The sequence below is a fragment of the Pituophis catenifer genome, unplaced genomic scaffold (genome assembly GCF_029215685.1).
Source record: "Pituophis catenifer annectens isolate HBS135680 unplaced genomic scaffold, rPitCat1.0.hap2 SCAF_9, whole genome shotgun sequence".
Taxonomy (NCBI): domain Eukaryota; kingdom Metazoa; phylum Chordata; class Lepidosauria; order Squamata; family Colubridae; genus Pituophis; species Pituophis catenifer.
The window spans coordinates 2,515,520-2,534,557 of NW_027256889.1; the positions used below are offsets into that span (position 1 = coordinate 2,515,520).

Sequence of the window (19,038 nt, forward strand, 5' to 3'; positions counted from 1 at the left end):
ATAATCCTTCATCTTAATCTGATGTTTCTTCTCAGGTAGCACAGAAGCTGCAGGATCAACGGTGGACCTTCCGCCTACTGGGAGCCTCCAGGTTTGAAGACCTTCAACCTCATCTCTGTGCTTCTCCCACCCATGCAACTTGCTCCACCCCTTTGTGGCCTTCAGAACTTCTCCCAATTTCCTTGTGTGGGTCCTGTACTGAATAAGAGGAACTCCTTTTCTTTGGCTTTTTGAGACAACCTTCTTCATCCTGTGGTCTCCATTGTCCCCAACCTTCTCAGTTAGCATGGCCACCCCGCAACCACAGAACATCCTCCTCCAGGGTGCCCACTTAATTCCTGTCTTTTCTCCTTCCTTGCCAGCACCATCGTGTTAGAGACGCGACCAGTGAATAACCCGAATTCCACCAGCAATCTCTACGTGCCAGAATGACGATGGTTCAACCTCAACCCGCAGGTTGCTCAGACTGATCAGCTCCCACCCTCTAGAACTGATTCCTCAAAGAAGAACAAGTGATGGGGAAGGGGACTCCAGCTATCAGATGCTTTGGGACTGTCCAGGAAGCTGGCAAGACAGGGCTGGCAGTGAGAAATTGTCCAGCCCAACTCTTACAGTAGCTTCACCCCGAAGCACCAAGGATTTTACATGCCCTGATTTTACATACCTTCTCCTTACATACCATTCAACCTCAGTAAACAGTATGTTCAGTTTTTCGTTTCCCATGTGTACCTTCTCCTCTGAAAGATGTGTCTCAGTGTGCACGTATGTATATGTTAATGCACCCAAGAGCAGTGTCTAGGATGAGGCTAAGTTGTGTATGGCCAGATCCTGCCTGAATAGGGGTTACCTCCAGGAAGTTGTGGTCGCCCCATCATTGGAGGCTTTCAAGAAGAGATTGGACGGACATTTGTCTGAAATGGCATTGGATCTCCTGCTTAAACAGAGGGTTGGACTAGAAGACCTCCAAGGTCCCTACCAACTCTCTTATTCTGTTAAATCTCTTCTCGGTCAAGGTTCTCTGCTCACACACCCCTTACACATGGGGGGTGCCTCCATTCATCCAAGCCAGGATGGCTTGGATGTCATGTGATATGCCAAGCTGGCGTCTGTGCCCATTTGCAGCGGACGGATAACCAATAAAACGCACGGCGAGCCGAAAACGGACTCGTAAGAAAATGCAGCATGAACAGCAACATGGAAAAAAGAAAAGAAAAGAAAAGAAAAGAAAAGAAAAACAGCGTTGCAATTTGTTGGTTCTGCAGAAGGAGGATGTCGACTCAAGAGGGCTGCAGCAGTCTATGGTTTTATTGGCAGAGATCCAAGCTGGACTTGAGGGGCGGGCATCCTCTCAACAGAGCTGGCTTCAAACATCCAGTGGGGACGACCATTAAATCGGGGATGGCAAAGGGGTCTATTCTGTACAGGAGCTCAAGGGGCTGTGGATCTCCGGAGGGCCCCTTGCCTCCCCTAGCCCCAATACACACACACACACACATATCTGGCTCTACTGGGTGGGATTTCTGGCACCTTCTTAAGTACAGATGGGGCAAGAGAAGACCCCCTCACCACCCTAAGTATAAGCTTCACAAATAAGAGGGAGGGAGGACTAGGTGTGAAGGTTATTCAAGTCACGGAGGGGAGGAACAGAGGGACGGAGGGGGCTGCATTCCTTTTCTTGGGGACCCTCAACATTTCTTTGGCACTCAGCTACGCTGGCCGACGGAAATCAGGAGCACATTCGCCCCAACTTTTCCCCGTACCAACTCGCCACCGCCAATTTGGCTGCGGGACAACTCGCCGCGGGACAAGAGTTCCATGAATATCAAAGAAACGGTGGGGCAGGATCGTTAAAGAAAGGCTACAAAAGGAGGGACAGAACGAAGTGGGAAGGACAAACATTAAAATATTTTTTTTTTAAAAAAAAAATCATTTTAAATAATGAAAACTGAATGGTTAAATTGTCCCGCGGTGAGTTGTCTCGGGGCGAGTCGGCCAAGGCGAATTGTCCCGTTCCGTTCCCCCAATGGGTCCAGAAGAGTAGTTTTTCCCTGTATGGAGGACCCTCCCCTCTCTTGGGGGGGTGAGGGCCAATAAAAGGCACTTGAAACTGGAGGGGGCTTTAACCTGAAAAGGAAGCCTATTGCACGGACCCCACCGCCACCAAGGGACCAGAAAGAGTTGGGAAGTGTTACTGGCCGAGTGGGAGGCTGGCAGGGCATTTCTCGGGGGTGGGTGGGGACAGAAATACCCACCTCTTCCACCGAGGGGAGGGGGCTTGGCAGCAAGAGGCAGAAGACATAGTGGGGATGACTTGAGGGCAGACGGAGGGAACGAGGCATCTCTCCCCAAGCTTGAAACAAAAGACACTCAGCCAGGCTGTCCCACTCTGCTTTGCTGCTGAACCCCCCCTTTCTCTAGGGCCGAAGGAAGGGGGCAAGGGAGATGGACCCAGGGCAGCTGCCTTGCCCCCTGCTTAGCCCAGGGGGCGCTCTAGCCGAGCAGGTCTTCATACTGTTTCCGGAAGCAGTCTCCAGCCGGGAAAAAATCCCAACAGCGCTCTTGGTACATTTTCCAGACATAGGATTCCTGCAAAAGGGAGAACACAGGAGCCCCATTAATAAAGGAAAGCAGCGTCCCTTTTTAAAAAAAATCAACTTCAGGGAGTCCTCAGTTTACAACCGTTTTGTTGAGCGGCCTTTCAAAGCTACAACAGCGCTGAAAAAATTTGCTAGACCTAGCGAATCACTGGGATTTGCGGGTTGTAGAGATCACTCCCCTCCGGCTGTTGTGGGTAACCTTGGGAGACAGCCTTGAGAGAGATATGTCTGAAATGTGCTTTTATTTTTGGCTGCTGTGCTACTTCGCTGTTTTCCCATCCCCCTTGCCAATGGCAACTTGAGAGCAGGCCAGAGACACTTTGTGAGTTGACAAGGGACTTAAGATCAGGTCCTCGCACTTACGACCATCACAGCTTTCCTCTGGGGTCACGTGATCAAAATTCGGGTGCTGGGAAACTGGTATGTACAATGGCTGCAGCGTCGTGGGGTCGCGTAATCGCCTTTGCAACCTTCCCAGCTGGCTTCCCCACAAGCCAAGTCAATGGGGGAAGCTGGATTTGCTTAATGATGGCATGATTTGCTTAACGACTGCAGTGATTTGTATAACAGCCTTGGCAAATAAGGTCGTAAAGAAAAAGGTGGGATTCCCTTCACCACCGTTTTGCTTAGCAATGGAAATTCTGTCTCAGTTGTCGTCGTAAGTAGAGGACTACCCGTAATAATGTCATTTTTAAAAAACATTCACAGACTAAATAGAGAAAAAAGGTGGAAAAAGGCAATAAGGGATGCAGAATAACATATTCGTAAACAAGCAAACGATTTCCAATGGTCCCAACATTCAAAATTCCTTATTTAATGAAGGAACGATTGAATGAAATGTATGGTTTGTGACATCATATTTCAAGAAAAGCTCTATAAACCTCTAAATATCGTTACTATTAGCATCACTGTTATTTGTTATTGTTCCTCAAATAATGTGAAGAAAAGGAAAAGGAAAAAAAGAGGGGGGGAAAGGAAAAATATTATTAAAAGAAATAATTTGAGAAGAAGAAAAATGAATACAAAATATTGAGTTTTAACTTCTCTCCCCTCCTGTTCTCAAGCCCCCTCTCACCTGGCCAGTGTGCTCCGTTTCATCCTTATTGATGAGATACATCAGGAAGAACCTACAAGGGGGAAGAAAGGTGGAAAGGAAAGATGTGGAAACCTTTGCGAGAAAAGGAATCTTGCCAAGCATTTGCAGCGTTATCTTCGGATTTAGAGAAACGTGGGTTGTGCCCAGAGGAACACTTTCGAGGCGATGGGAAATACTGCCTCTTGGGAAGTGGAGAAATTAAAAGGGATGGGGAAGAGGAAGTCTCTCCTCTTATCACCCTTCCTGCAATTTAACTTGCAGCTCTCCAATGGACTGTGAGAATAACCTGTGAGGCAGAGGAAGAAAACCCAGCAAACAAGACAAGGGTCAGATAAGAGAAATCTGAGTCCAAAGCAGACGTGTAATTTGAGAAAGTGTCTCAGAACTGACTTGCAAGATTTGGCTACATAACCTTATAATAAAAGTCGTATTAGCATTAATAACATTGGTTTCCAGGTCTGGACTACTTCTAAAGGCTGACTTTGGGCCCTACTCGCTTAGTAAGGATCTGCTTCTCGGTGTCTTTGAATGAATGGTTTTCTGCTTTCGGAAATCTTCGGAAACCCTGGCTGTCGCCTTCTCCTCCCCCCACCCTCCCGTGTCCTTTGCTTACATGTAATTTGCCAGGTTGTGCTCCTCTAACGTGTGGGTCTCAAAGCCGTGGGGCGTCGTGTCAAAATAGTCACTGCCAAGCCCGCAGATGAAACATTTGGTCTGTTTGAGGACAACAAAGGAGAGTGAAGAAAAAGGGCCAAACAGTCATAAAATCAGATGCGATTGTTAACACCTGAGGTGGGCTTCAAAAGTTTTAGCAAGGGGTTCTCTGCCCGGTTGCTGGGTGGGTGTGGCCATGGTGGGCGTGGCATAATTGGGTTCCTGAATCACGGTGGGGGGGTGTTTTTTCCCTCCCCAGGCTCTGGAGGCTTTCCTCGAGCCTCTAGGAGGGCGAAAACGGCCTCCCCAGGCTCCAGAGGCCCTCTGGAGGCCGGAAATGGGCCTGTTTCTGGCCTTCCCAAACTTCTAGTAGGCCCGTTTTTCACCCTCCTAGAACCTCTGTGCATGCCCTGCACTTACCTGCATCCAAAACGGACCGCGTGGGGACTCCTGGGGGGGGGGGGTAGGCAGGGCCAGCCAGGAGTGGGATTTGGGAGTTCTCTGAACTGCACAGAAACTTAGCTAGAGGTTCTCCCGAACCCCTGCGAACCCCCAGCAGTCCCACCCCTGGTTAACACCCACTTTCCTTAGAAATGGAAATTCTGGTCCCAACTGTGGGGTCAGTTGAGCCTGAGTGGCGTAGGAGGCTAATGCCTCCTACTAAGGCATCATTTAACATCCAACTGCCTGCAATTACTGCGAGTTCAATCCTCACCAGGCTCAAGGTCGACTCAGCCTTCCATCCTTTCTAAGGTGGGTAAAATGAGGACCCGGTTTGTGGGGGCAATAGGCTGACTTTGTATAAATATACAAAAGGATGAAGGCTATTGCTTAACGCATTGTAAGCTGCCCTGAGTCTCCGGAGAAGGGCGGCATATAAAAATAAATTTAAAAAAAAAAATTGCCTGTACAGCATTTATTTTCCTGTTCATAGACTGACTTTCTACCGATGAATCCATTGGCGATTCCATTATGCCACCAATGAAAGATATCCTCACGCCCAAAACAAAGAGGCGAACCACATTTCTCTTGGAACGAAGCCTGGAAGAAAAACCTCCAGAAGATGTGGGTGCTTCCACATCTTCTGGAGGCTTTGAAGGAGAGGTTTTTAAGAAGAGGTCGGACAACCCATCTGTCTGGAATGTTGTAGGGTTTCCTGCTTGAAGATCAGGGGGTTGGACGAGTGGTGGGATTCAAAATAATTTAACAACCGGTTCTCTGCCCTAATTTATTTATTTATTTATTTATTTATTTTATTTCTATACCGCCTTTCTCCCGAACGACTCAGGGCGGTGTACAGCCTGATTAAAAGCACAAAGACAGACAAAATTTAAAAATAATTAAAATTATTAAATGATAGGCTCAATTTAAAACCCCAAATTTAAAATCCCATTTTTAAAAACTCAATTAAAATCTTTACCTTGATAGCCCAGCCTGGCGGAACAACAAGGTTTTGAGGGCACAGTGAAATACACGAAGTGGATGACTGGATGGGTGGGCGTGGCCATGGTGGGCGTGGCCAGGGGTGTGTGACAGGCAGCACTCGGCCTCCTGCACCCCCCTGGGAGCAAAAATGGGCTGCGCGGGGGCTGCGCCGCACCCTCCCACGCACTGTTTTGGGCCTATGAGGCCTCCCGGCGCTTACCTGGGAGCCAAAATGGGGTGCGCGGGAAGGGGCGGGGTGGGGCAGGGCAGTGCCAACCAGCAATTGAACTACCGGTTCACCTGAACTGGCCCAAACCGGCTGAATCCCACCACTGGGTTGGACCAGAAGACCTCCAAGGTCCCTTCCAACTCTCTTATCCTGTTATTCCGCTAAAAACGACAGAGGGGTGATTCAGCATACCTCCATGTCCTCCTTCACTTGCTCCTGCTGGTCTCTCAACTCCCCAAAGGCATCGATAATCAAACCTGGGGAAACGGAGAAAGAAGTCCAGAAGTCAAAGAGAAAAGAGAAAACCCGACTCTGAGTTGGCTGCTGGAGGGGCTGGCAGCCGACAGGCCTCAACAACAGGTTAGAATTAAGGAAGTAGACGAGAGACACAGTGATACAGCAGAGACTCATGAAGGGGTGCAGGCCCACCCATCTCACCTTGGATGATGGCCAACAAGATGACAATGACAAAGAAAAAGAAGGTGATATCAAAGATCACGCGGTAGAGCTCATATTCATCTCCGGCTGGATCTTCAATCTCATCCCCGATGCCGCCTCCGGCTCTCACGCCAACATACATGTGGAAGAGGTAACACTGTTGGGAGGAGAGTACAAAGCATCCACACTCAGGGCAGAACTCATCCTGTCCAACCCCGGAGCCTCCAGATGTCCAGGAGAACATCAAGTCTAGGAAGTCTCATTGCCCCTCACCGTCATCATATCATCACATTTCATATCCGGCTCGTCCTCGTCTTCGCTCTTGTTGTAGAACTTGCGGAAGAAGTTGAAGGCCACCACGGTGTAAAGGTAGACAACTACTGCCAGCAACCCCACGGTCATCATCAGCTGGGGAAAGAGGACACAGGTGCAGGAGATGGTCAGTTGAGTAGCAGGAAAGAAGAGCTTTCTCTTGGTGCCTATGGAGCAGAGGATTCCTCTCCCTCATCCCAACTGACCTGTTTGCCATTGTGTGTGACAGAGGACAGGATGGTCCGTAAGGTCTTGACACCCATGGCAATGTCCAGAAGATGGCAAGCGAAGAAGAAGTTGTTGTAATGGCCAAGCACGGACATCACCATGTACCAGAAGAGATACAGGAAGGACTGAAGTGAGAGGGAGAGAAAGAAGAACAACTGGATGGAGAGCAAATAAACGATGTCCTTGAGGTCTTGATAGTAGGAAGAGGAAAGTATCACTAATATCTTCCGGCATTAAACTTTAGACTAACAACAATGAAGTTAAGAACCAAAAGAGAAATTGCTTCTTAGTTTCCTTGTTTCTTCGCTTACAGACAGAATCTTGCCAGACTAAAGCAACTGTCCGCATAACTTGAGATGCATTCTGTGAACTGCTAAGGAGGGACTGTCTTAGCCCTCTTCCTCCCTCCCAGGCATGCCAAACTCCGCTGCCTCTTTGCCCTCTGGGAAAAAGCCCCTCCAGACTACAGGTTGTCCTCAACATACGACAGTTCGTTTAGTGACTGTTCCAAGTTACAACAGCCCTGAAATAAGGGACTTATGGCCGTTTTTCACCCTTACGACCATTGCAGCATCCTTATGGTCACGGGTTAAAAATTTAGATGCTTGGCAACTGAATATTTATTATAAATATAAATATAGGATATTTATGATAGTTGCGTTGTCCTGGGGTCATGTGTTGTTGAGTTGGTGCTGACCCTTAGGAGCCACGGGACAGAATTTCTCCAGGGTGAAAGGAGTGTCAGTATACAGGAGTGGCCAAAATTGTGGAAACCTTTTGGGAAAAGTGTATTTTCTAAAACTAGCTAATAACACCACTTTTTTTTTTTTTTGGAGTAGTACCATAAAATTATATTATCAATGGAAAGATAATTTAATCAAGAATGTAATGCAACAACTTTTATGAAGGATTTGTTATTAGAATAGCAGTTACAGTATAAAGAAGAAAAGTGAAACACGTTGAAAAAATGAGATATACAAAAATGATCGCCATAGGAAAAACGAGATATGCAAAAATGATCACCGTGTCAGTTAATTCTTAGTTGGGTAACCTTTAGCATGAATGACGGCCTTACAACGTCTTCCCATGGAGTGAACCAAATCTTTTAGTTCTGCAGCTGTTATAATGTGAAACCAAGATTGACTGGATGATGGCTTCTATTAACTGGGTTTTATTGCTGGGTTGCTTCTGACTAACAAGTTTCTTTAGTCGGCTCCATAGATTTTCAATTGGGTGAAGGTCTGGGCTATTCCCAGGCCATTCCAGCAGTGGAATAGGATTATCTTGAAACTCGAAAAAAAAAGAAGTGGTGTTATTAGCCATCAAACCTCAAAAATACACTTTTCCCAAAAGGTTTCCACCATTTTGGCCACTAACTGTAGATATTTCAATAGTGAATTTCTCTGCCCTGAGGCTACATCTTCTTACTTACGTTATCTGTGAAGACGACGCCAAGTTTCCAAATCTTGTACTTAATGTCAATGGAACTAACCCTGAGAGAGAGAGAGAGAGGGAGAAATCGCAATAGCACTTAGACTTATATACCGCTTCACAGTGTTTTACAGCCCACTCTAAGCGGTTTATGATCGGGTTACTAACTTAGCAATGGCAGTGATTCCCTTAACAATTGTGCCACGAAAGGTTGCAAAATGAGGCAAAACTCACTTAAGCAAATGTCTTACTTAACAACAGAAATTTGGGGTTCAATTGTGGTCGTAAGTTAAAAACTACCTGTACACTACGGTAATGTGAGAAAACGTGTTATAGATACTAAGGAAATATGAATTCCCTTGAATTACAATTTAAAATGCTCCCTTTGTCATCTACCTGTCAAGGGTGACGATGCCAATATAAGCATTACCTAAGAGATAACAGATGAATAGAGTCGGAAGGGACCTTGCTGGTCATCTAGTCCAACCCCCTGCCCAAGCAGGAGACTCTACATCTGCCTCTACCTAGGATCGAACTCACAACCTCCTGATTGTCAGGCAAGAGCTCCACCTCTAGGCCACCGCACTGCTGCCCCATATCTATCTTTGCCCTCCTATTTTCTTTCTCACCAACTCAAGAACGACGTGTCCGGCTCGGATTTCTTTTCATTTTGGGCTGAGATTTCCAGGCTGGCCAAATCGATGCCCAAAAGTTCTGCGATCCTTTCTCGACCGTAGATGTCGCCGTATTTATCCAGAACCTGGAAAAGAAAGGAAGAAGCAACAATTACGCATATTTTAAAATGGCAGCCATGCAGCTAGTCCTCAACTTAGGACCATAACTGGGATCGGAACCATCCTAGCAAAGTGAAGCGATCATCAACTGAGTCATTCCCAAGCGCATGACCTCTGGTCGTTAAACAAATCACAGGGTTGTTAAGCGAATCTGGCTTCCCCAATTAACTTTGCCTGCCAGAAGCCCCTGGGAAGATCAAAAATTGTGATCATGTGACCCTGGGACCCTATGAAGATCATAAATACACGCCAGTTGCCAATCGCCTGAATTTTGATCATGTGACCCCAGGGATGCTGCAATGGACATAAATGCGAGGACCAGTCATGAGACACTCTTTCAGTACCAGCATAACTGGTCATTAAAAAAATAGCCGTAAGTTGAGGACTACCTGTAGAGAGAAATTCTTTTAGCACCAATCAGATTATCTCTGCCCACCCTACCTCCTCCGGATGACCCCAGACCAGGGGTGAGATCCAGCAGGTTCTGACAGATTCTAAAAAACCGGGAGTGGAAATTTTGAGCAGTCTGGAGAACTGACGAATACCACCTCTGGCTGGCCCCAGAATGGGGTGGGAATGGAGATTTTGCAATATCCTTCCCGCAGGAGTAGGGAGGGAATGGGGATTTTGCAGTATCCTTCCTCTGGAGTGGGAAGGGAATGGGGATTTTGCAGTATCCTTCGCCTGCTACGCCAACCAAGCCCCACCCACAGAACCGGTAGTAAAAAAAAAAAAGAATTCTTAAGTAAAAAAAGAAAAGAAAATTGGAACAATATATGATTATGATTTTTTTAAAAAAATTACTTAATTGGTATGGTTTAATAGATAGAATTTGGGATAACTGGGAAACTGCATTAAATAGCATTATTTGAATTAAGAACTATGTTTAAATGTTAAATTGCTATATTTTTAAGATTAAAGATAAGATTTAAATTTGATAAAGTAATTATGGAATAAAGGTTTAATGAGCATTATGAAATATAAATATGTTTCAACTGTATGGAAATGTATTATGAGTTATTAATTGAATTAAGATTTAAAGTGGGTTAATAGAAGGGTAACTTTTTGATTAAGTAAATATGTCTTAATTTTTTTTTTTAAGATGGTATTAGTTGAATATGTGATTTAAGATTAAGAAATAACTGTAACGGTAAAATAGAATAGATAAAATTTTGTTAAAGATGACAAAAAATTGAACAAATAGATGACCGGATCAAAGCTCTGTTCTGAAAAGATGTAATTTGTATGTTTGGAAAAAAAAAACTTTTTTTAAAAAATTGAATTCCATCACTACCCCAGACTCGTTTCTCCACCCAAGGGCCTGTAGGCAAGCTTACCTTTCTTTTGATGAACTTATCCCAGTAATTGCTCGGGAACGACCTGCCACAGACAGAAAAAAATGGGAAGCAATTTTTAAAAAGCCGTCAGGAATATAATTCCCCCCCCCCCCGTCCCACATCCATAAAGACCTTCCGTTCCCTTTTAATCCCCCTGCAAAGTCCATTCTAGCCTCTCCCTCCTTTTGCAAACTTATTTTGCCATGAGTTCAGATCCCGCCTTAGCCACAAAAGCCAGGCTGGCTCAGGAATTCTGGGAGTTGAAGTCCAAAGATCGTAAAAGGGCCATAGATGCCTGCCCTTGGCCGTAGACCCAGAAAAAGCACACCATCCGGCCATACGCAACTAAGACCAAATCGGCCAATAAAGAACTCTTAGTAGGAGGACATACAGAGCGTGGAGGTAGAGTCAAGACAGCAATTAGCTTGGAGTCATTACGTTCTCATAAATGGTCTGCCCAACTCCTCTCGATTTCCGTTAACTCAGTGGTGAAATGCAACATTTTTTCCTACCGGTTCTGTGGGCGTGGCTTGGTGGGCGTGGCTTAGTGGGGGTCATGTGACTGGGTGGGCATTTTTTTTACTACCAGTTCGGGCGAATAGATCGTAAAAAATGTTTTAAAAAAGTAAAAAAAAAGTTCCGACGATCGCATGGCACAGCTGATTGTTGGAACCTTTGTTTTACTTTTGAAAGCATTTTTTAACTACCGGTTCAGGCGAACCGGCCCAAACCGGTAGCATTTCACCTCTGCGTTAACTCTTAGCTAGTGCCAATTTAGTGCTGACTGTTAGTAGTCTAGACTCTTGTGTATAGGTATGAGTAATAAATCAGCTTCACTGGAGCTTAACGTGTGCTCCTGATTCTTTGTGCCTGACATACTTCCGCCATTTGCAATTTTAGCTCGATTACATCAGGGGCTCGGAACTGACTGGGGCTGCCATAGCTTGGAGAGGTAGGGACAGTTCTGAGGCCCCCCATAACCCGTTCCCCCTTCCTTCACTCACGGAGCGTTGAGCACCAGGCGATCCCACTGTCCTTTGATGTCGTCATCCTCCGGTTGCTCCGTGATATACAGCCCGCTAAACTCCAACGTACGGGCCAGCTCCTTCTCACGCTTGAAGATGACCAAGGGCACCTTGAGGCAGTTGTAGCCGATGATGCAGAGGAACGCCACCAGGGTGTGAACGATGGACAGGAATTGTAAGGCTGGCTGCATGTAGCCCGTGCTCTCCTCTAGGAAGAAGTAGACCACGCTGTCTTCCTCGTCCTCGTCCCCGTTGCCGTCCCCGTTGCCGCCGTTGTCATCTCCACCGAAGCCGGAGCCTGCCCCAGATCCTGCATCCAGATCGCCTTCAAGACCAGAGCCCTCAAACTCTTCCTCACCAGGTGGCGTGTCCGACACCTTAGGAAATTGAAATTGTAACAGGATGAAGAGACTCAAGATAAATGAAACAAAAATGAGAGTCTAAAGGAGGAAAAGCTAAAGTCCAGGCCTACAATCCTGGCTCTTCTCTAACTTTGGTCTTCTGCTTTAAGGTATTATGACCACCTATATCCCAGGCTGATGTCTATGCCTTTCTCTATCCCAACGTCTTAATACAAGGGTGTCAAACTCAAGGCCTATGGGCAGGATCCATCTTGCGGGATGCTTAAATCTGGCCCGAGGGGCCAGCCTGAAAATAGCGAAGGACCAGCTGTGCGACACACCCCAATCCCGGTGCCCCGTTTTGGCTAGGAGGGTGTTGCAAGAGGCCGTCCAGGCTGAAAACAGGGTGCAGAGGAGGCCTTGAGGGGGCCTCACATGGGCCCCCATGCCCCATTTTGGCTGGCAGGGTGCTGGAGGAGGCACCCGTCCTCAACCCGTGCCCCATTTTGGCCAGCAGGGTATTGCAGGAGGCCTCCCAGGCTGAAAAAGGGGTGCGGGGGGTGGGGCTCCACGCCCCGTTTTGGCCGGCAGGATGCTGCAGGAGGTGTCTGTACCATAGATGGAGGAACTGTCTGTCCCATAGTGGAGGAGAACTACAATGCTGATCCAGCCCTCGAAGAAATCCAGTTTAATACCCCTCTCTTAATAGATTCCACTACCAAGTTCTTCTGGCTCCCAGATGCTCTGCTAGAAATGACTAGACCAGAGGCATCCAATCATGGACACTTTAAGACCCGTGGACTTCAATTCCCAGAGGTCCACGGCTGAGGAATTCTGGGAGTTGAAGTCCACAAGTCTTAGAAGCTGCCATGGTTGGACATGGATTAAATTCTTGGCTTACTTTGGACCATCTCACCTTCTTCCCAAACTACTCGGGAAGCCCCGATAACAGGGTTCCTGCGTCTCTTCTACTCCCAAGGGACAACAACTCCCAACAATCCGCAAATCTTGTACCTTATAGAAAAGCAAGATGAAGTTGATGGCAAAGGCCAGGAAGAGGGCAAGGAAGCGCAGGTTGTAGAAATTCCTGGACAGGTAATTCTGAAAGGATGAGAAGATAAGGGTAAGCGTAACGCGACGGTCACTCCGCTTCAGAAAAGGAAACGTGTCACGATCAAACTCTTTCCATGTCCAAGTATTATGGTACCCAAGTGCCAGAGGTGGTATTCAGCCGGTTCAAACTGGTTCAGGCGAACTGGTAGCGGCGACTGCTGCCCACCTGCCCGGACGTAATGCCGTTCTATTTAGCCATGTTTTTGAGGCCTGGTGCATGTGCGGAAGGTGCGCGCACGCGACGAACCAGTGGTAAGAATATGTGAAACCCACCGCTGCCAGGTGTCCCAGGAAGGTCACCGAGATGTTCCTGCTCAAAATTGGGAGGACTTAATTTAATTTAATTTAATTTAATTTAATTTCCAATTTATATACCGCCCTTCTCCCCTGAGGACTCAGGGCGGTGTACAGCCAAGATAAAAAAACATAGAATACAAATATTAAAACATTTAAAAATATATATAAATTTTGGCCCGAAAGTTAAGAATCACAGACTAATTAAAAGAATTTAAAAATTTCTTCTTAAGCCAACCCGGCTTGCTGAAAAAGATGGGTTTTCAGGGAATGACGGAAGGCATTGAGGTCCTGGATTCTTCTTATCTCCGGGGGCAACTGATTCCAGAGGGTGGGAGCCCCCACAGAGAAGGCCCTCCCCCTGGGGGCCACCAGCCTACATTGTTTGGCTGATGGCACCCTGAGGAGGCCCTCTCTGTGGGAGCGCACGGGTCGATGGGAGGTCGTCGGTAGCAGCAGGCGGTCTCGGAGATAGCTAGGCCCTATGCCATGGAGCGCTTTAAAGGTGATAACCAACACCTTGAAGCGCACCCGGAAGACCACCGGAAGCCAGTGCAGGACTTAAGTTTCCTTACCTTATGGAGTAGTGTTTCTCGACCTTGGCAAGTTTAAGATGGGTGGACTTCAACTCCCAGAATTCCCCAGCTGAAGTCCACCCATCTTAAAACTTGCCCAGGTTGAGAAACATTGTTCTACAGCCCACACGATTGTCAACCCAAGAGAAACTCCTTACCAGGAATTTGACCCTCTGGATCTCCAACTCGTTCCAAAACTCTGAGCATCCCTGTTCCTCTTCTTTCTTCTCTGACCGCTGGACCACCTTCTTCTTCTTCTTCTCCTGGGCTGGTGGCGGTGATGGCGGCTCTTTCTCCTTGGGTTCTTTCTCCTCCTCTTTCTTCTCCTCTTCTTCCTTCGCAGCCTTCTCCCCGTTTTCCGCACTGCAAGTGGTGGTGGTGGGGAGGACACAGAAACCGTGTTGCAGATTATCACACCCACCTTTTCCAGGCAACTGAGCCCAATCCCGAGAGAATCCAGGATTTCGGCTTCACGAAACCAAGATTGTCAGCTGCCTTTCTCCACAAATGGAGCCAAGGATCATTACAGCAGCGGCCAAAATGGCCACATGGCTGGCTGAGGAATTCTGGGAGTTGAAGTCCACGAGTCTTAAAGCTGCCAGGTTTGGAGACCTCTGCCTTGGGCAATGAAAACTTCTGTCTTATTATTATTTTTTTAGGCGGTTCTGATGAACTCAGCAACCACCGATGGCTGTAGGCCAGTGTTTCTCAACCTTGGTAGCTTGAAGATGGGTGGACTTCAGACTCAGGGCGACTTACAATGCGTTAAGCAATAGCCTTCATACTTTTGTATATTTATACAAAGTCAGCTTATTGCCCCCACAAACTGGGTCCTCATTTTACCTACCTTAGAAAGGATGGAAGGCTGAGTCAACCTTGAGCCTGGTGAGATTCGAACTTACAGTAATTGCAGACAGCTGGTGTTAATCACCATGCTTTTAGTCTGCTGAGCCACCAGGCCCCTGTTGATGTGTTGATGATTTATGACATCCCTGGCTTTTGGGATCAAGCATCTTTAGAAGAGAATATTTCCATCTTTGGAACTCATCTTTGTTTGGTCTACCGTGTCCTGCTAAGACAGTGTTTCTCAACCTTGGAAGCTTGAAGATGGGTGGACTTCAACTCCCAGAATCCCCCAGCCAGCGCTGCTGGCTGGAGGATTCTGGGAGTTGAAGTCCACCCATCTTCAAGCTTCCAAGGTTGAGAAACACTGTTGTAGATGGTTCTGATGAACTCAGCAAGCTACTCAACTCAGCTTTCTCTGGTTCTGCTGGGGGTTCCTCAATCTTCTCCAGCTCCGGATATGGCTCCTGCTCCCCTGCCACTCCTTGGAGATCCACCTTGAGAATCACAAAAACATCCGTCAATGAATTGGATCCGAGAGAAGAAACAAGAGGGAGGGGCATGACTCAGAAAAGAACATATTACAAGGACATCACTAGAATGGTAGTCTGTACCTTGAAGAAGTAAACTATGGATCTTGAAGAAGTAAAGTATGGATGATTAGGGGATTGGAGGCTCAAAATATATGAAGAAGACTTGCAGGAATTGGGTATGTCTAATTTAATGAGATTAGGATGGCAGTGTTCCAATATTTTCAGGGGCTGCCACAAAGAACAGGGGGTCAACCTATCTTCCAAAGCACCTGAAGGCAGGACGGATGGAAACTCATCAAGGAGATTTCCAACCTAGAACTAAGGAGAAATTTCCTGACAGTGACAACAATTAATCAGTGGAACTCCTTGCCACCAGAAGTTATGGGTGCTCCATCACTGGAGGTTTTAAAGAAGAGATTGGACGGCCATTTGTCTGAAGTGGGATAGGGTCTCCTGCTTGAGCAGGGGGTTGGATTAGAAGACCTTCAAAGTCCCCTCCAACTCTGTTATTCTGTTATTCCTCAATATCCATGGAGCCCGAAAGGACAAACTCCAGCCCTACTTTTGTGATATGAGGGGTCTGAGTGGCTTTCCCTTGCCTCTAGAGCTGAGCGCATATCCAGCCCAGGGGTGAAATCCAGCAGGTTCTGTAGAACCCGTAGCGGAAATTTTGAGTAGTTCGGAGGACCAGCAAATACTACCTCTCGCTGGTCCCAGACTAGGGTGGGAATGGAGATTTTGCACTATCCTTCCCCCGGAGTGGAGAGGGAATGGAGATTTTGCAATATCCTTTCCCCTGCCCCGCCCACCAAGTCACACCACACCCACCAAGCCACGCCCACAGAACCGGTAGTAAAAAAATGTGGATTTCATCACTGATCCAGCCCCCTTTGCTTTCCTTCAAAACTGGGTTTTGGGATGAGGTTATGGGCTTCTCTTAGGCTCACGTTCCCTAAACGTGGTTTCTCTCCTCCTTTCCTTTTCCTCTTTGTCCACCTTGGACCTTCCCAGCAATTCCCACCCCCTCAAGCCCCAATCATACCAATTTCCTCTTGAGGATGGGTGTCCCTTCAGGTGTGGGAGGTTCCACTGGGGTGGTGTCCCCCATATCTCCAAGCCCGCCAGGTGCATCGGGGGCCATTGAACGGAAATGCTCTTTCTTTGGATCTGCTCCAAAACCTTCTCCACCTTCAGCAGATGCTTCCTCCTTGCCGGGCTCCACAATATCGATTTCTTCTCCTTCTTCCATCACCTGCTCATCTTCATCAGAAGAAGCCATGTCTCCATGAACCTCATCTTGAGTAGGATCGGGCATGCTGGCCAACAGTTCGGTCATGGTGAGCTTCTTGGCCTCCTCCACCAAGCTGCCACCAAAGAGGGTGTTCCAGATGAGCAGGAAGAAGCCCTTGAGGACGCTATAGAAGAAGACGAGGATGCCCATTAAGATGGTGTAAAGGAAGGTGGCCACTCCCACGGCCATCTCTTTGACCGTCATCTTCTTGACTTTGCGGAACTGACGACGGACGTTGCGATAGGTGAACATGCGGAAGAAATTCAGGATGCTCTCCAGGAACTCCCCAAAGGCCGAAGATGCCTCTGAAGGTGCCGACGCATTCTCCGCTTCCCCACTTTCGGTGCTTTCTGCTTCTTCTTCCTCCTCTTCCTGTGCCTCTCCTTCCTCCTCTGAAATCTGGGAGGCGATCTGCATCTCAAAGATCGTGTCCTCACAGAAGTTGATGAAGAGCTCCATCTTCTCCGACTCGCCCCCTTCATTGACCACATCGAAGATGAATTGTCTCTTGGATTCCTTGACCTGGGGCATCTCCCACTGGGTCTTATTGGCCTCGCTGATCTCAAAGTAGATGCGTTCAATGCGTTTGCTGGCACCCATGATCTCAATGCGGCCCAGGTAGGGATTAAAGTAGTTGAGGATGCATTCGGCCAGCTCCAGGAAGGTCTTCAAGCGGGCGTCGTGAGGCATGTGCTCCGAGAGGTTTGTCAGCAGCACGGCAATGTTGAAGCCAATGTCTTTGGCGGGCTCCTGGAAACGGCTAGCAAACTCTTCATAGTCTATCATCTCATTCTCATCAGCCTCCGAGCAGGAGAGAAGGAACTGGATCTCTGATGGCGTGTACTGCTTCTGACTGTCCATGGCCTTCTGGAAATCCTTCTTGGAGATGAGGCCGCGTGGATCTGTGATGTAATCGCGGAAGGCGTCGGATGCCACAATGTCCTTCAGTTTCAAGAACATGTCGAAGAATTTGAGGATCATCTCCACGTTGCTGGAGGACTCCACCAACATGTCTACCATCTGCCGAGCGATGGTGCCGTGCACCACATTTCCTGAGTAGATACACCAAGGATACAAATTATATTTTGACAACATGGACGGAATGCAGAAGACAGACAAAAAAGTTATAGTGGCAGGGATATTTTGTTCCTCCCTCAAGAGATAGGATATGTAAGTCGTATCCAGATGGCTTTGTATCTTTGTAGACGACACAATTACACAACGTCATAACTGCCCCAAAAGTGCTTTGTCAAAAGGCAACTGGATTTTGTTTTTCCTAGAAGACGTTTTGCTTCTCATCCAAGAAGCTTCTTCTCATCTCATCTTCTCATCTCATCTGAACTGAAGAAGCTTCTTGGATGAGAAGCGAAACGTCTTCTAGGAAAAGCAAAAAAGTCCGGTTGTCTTTTGAAAAAGCACTTTTGGGACAACCATGACCTGAGTAATTGGGAATCTCCATAGACAATTGTGTCATTTAATCTAGTAGTTATCAGGCTAGAAAGCAAGAAATCATGAGTTCAAGTCCTACCTTGGCCCTTGTCTAAGGCAAAGGTCTCCAAACTTGGCGACTTTTAAGACTTGCTGGCTGACTTTGGGTGACTTTTGGCCAATCCCCAGGAGACTGGGAGTTCTAGTCCCACCATAACCATGAAAGCCAGCTGGGTGACTTAATGGGCCAATCATTCTCTCTCAGCCCAACCCACCTCACACGGTTGTGTCATGAGGGAAAAAAAGAGGAGAAAGGTATGTGTTGGACAAGTTCATGGTAGTAAGTCAAGGACCAGCTATCTCTAGCATTAGCCTTCAGATTTTTGGCCAGAAACCCAGTCAAGAGTCCAGCTGGAGATGCTAGAAACAAAGCCTAAGATCTTATAAGGCAGGAGGTTCTGCCCTTTAAGAAGCCAACATGGAGGCCAGAGATTCCTCCAGAAGGTTGCCAGGTTGATCACCTTCCAGCAGAGAAAGCAGCATCACCACCATGTCCTTTTGAAGGTCCAACAGCTCCTTCAGAAGCCCAATTTGGCTGGAATCCTGGAAAAACAAGCAGATGTAAGATACAGAATGCAATGAAATGAGACATATTTCTCCGGTGGGCCCTAAGGCCTCTTTGAGACACACCTCCTCAAGGATCCCCACGGGCCTTCTTCGCTTACAATCCTTCACCCATTGATAGTCTAATCTTCACCCACACACCAGTTGGCTTCCGGCCAGCCAGACCATCAAAACGCAATCGTTGATAGGTGTAAAGGAGAAGGTTGTGTGAATCTATGGGCAAAGTTGGGTTCATACAACCTGTGCTCTAAAATCCCTCTGGGGTCCCATAAGACGTGGACACTAAGTCTAGAGCAGGGGGTGTCAAACTTTATTTCATTGAGGGCCACATCAGGGTTGTGTTTGACCTCAGGGGGGCCATGGCTGGATTGACATCATTCGTGTTAGGGGGAGCCTGTGGTGGCCCAAGCACTCTGCCAGCAAAGACGAG

At 47.3% G+C, this 19,038-nt stretch overlaps 2 protein-coding genes across 13 annotated transcripts in view; one reads left to right on the plus strand and one right to left on the minus strand.

Moving 5' to 3' along the window:
• The window catches only part of MAP4K1 (mitogen-activated protein kinase kinase kinase kinase 1), a 30,472-nt gene extending 29,762 nt beyond the window's left edge, over window positions 1-710 (plus strand). The window contains exons 31-32 of the mRNA XM_070949361.1: window positions 36-91; window positions 363-710. Coding sequence (XP_070805462.1) covers window positions 36-91; window positions 363-432 — 126 coding nt within the window. The 3' untranslated portion in view covers window positions 433-710. The remainder of the gene's footprint in view (window positions 1-35; window positions 92-362) is intronic.
• A 577-nt stretch (window positions 711-1,287) lies between these two features.
• Window positions 1,288-19,038, minus strand: part of RYR1 (ryanodine receptor 1) — a 139,542-nt gene continuing 121,791 nt past the window's right edge. For 11 of the 12 annotated variants that reach the window (XM_070949359.1, XM_070949358.1, XM_070949353.1 and 8 more), the window contains 16 exons: window positions 18,506-18,587; window positions 16,308-17,608; window positions 15,141-15,229; window positions 14,048-14,252; window positions 12,922-13,008; window positions 11,546-11,943; window positions 10,542-10,584; window positions 9,040-9,170; window positions 8,412-8,472; window positions 6,958-7,104; window positions 6,713-6,847; window positions 6,440-6,596; window positions 6,194-6,258; window positions 4,307-4,407; window positions 3,673-3,724; window positions 1,288-2,586 (listed from right to left, as the gene is read on the minus strand). In XM_070949359.1, coding sequence (XP_070805460.1) covers window positions 2,491-2,586; window positions 3,673-3,724; window positions 4,307-4,407; window positions 6,194-6,258; window positions 6,440-6,596; window positions 6,713-6,847; window positions 6,958-7,104; window positions 8,412-8,472; window positions 9,040-9,170; window positions 10,542-10,584; window positions 11,546-11,943; window positions 12,922-13,008; window positions 14,048-14,252; window positions 15,141-15,229; window positions 16,308-17,608; window positions 18,506-18,587 — 3,150 coding nt within the window. In that variant the 3' untranslated portion in view covers window positions 1,288-2,490. The remainder of the gene's footprint in view (window positions 2,587-3,672; window positions 3,725-4,306; window positions 4,408-6,193; window positions 6,259-6,439; window positions 6,597-6,712; window positions 6,848-6,957; window positions 7,105-8,411; window positions 8,473-9,039; window positions 9,171-10,541; window positions 10,585-11,545; window positions 11,944-12,921; window positions 13,009-14,047; window positions 14,253-15,140; window positions 15,230-16,307; window positions 17,609-18,505; window positions 18,588-19,038) is intronic. The other variant, XM_070949360.1, reaches the window with a different exon arrangement.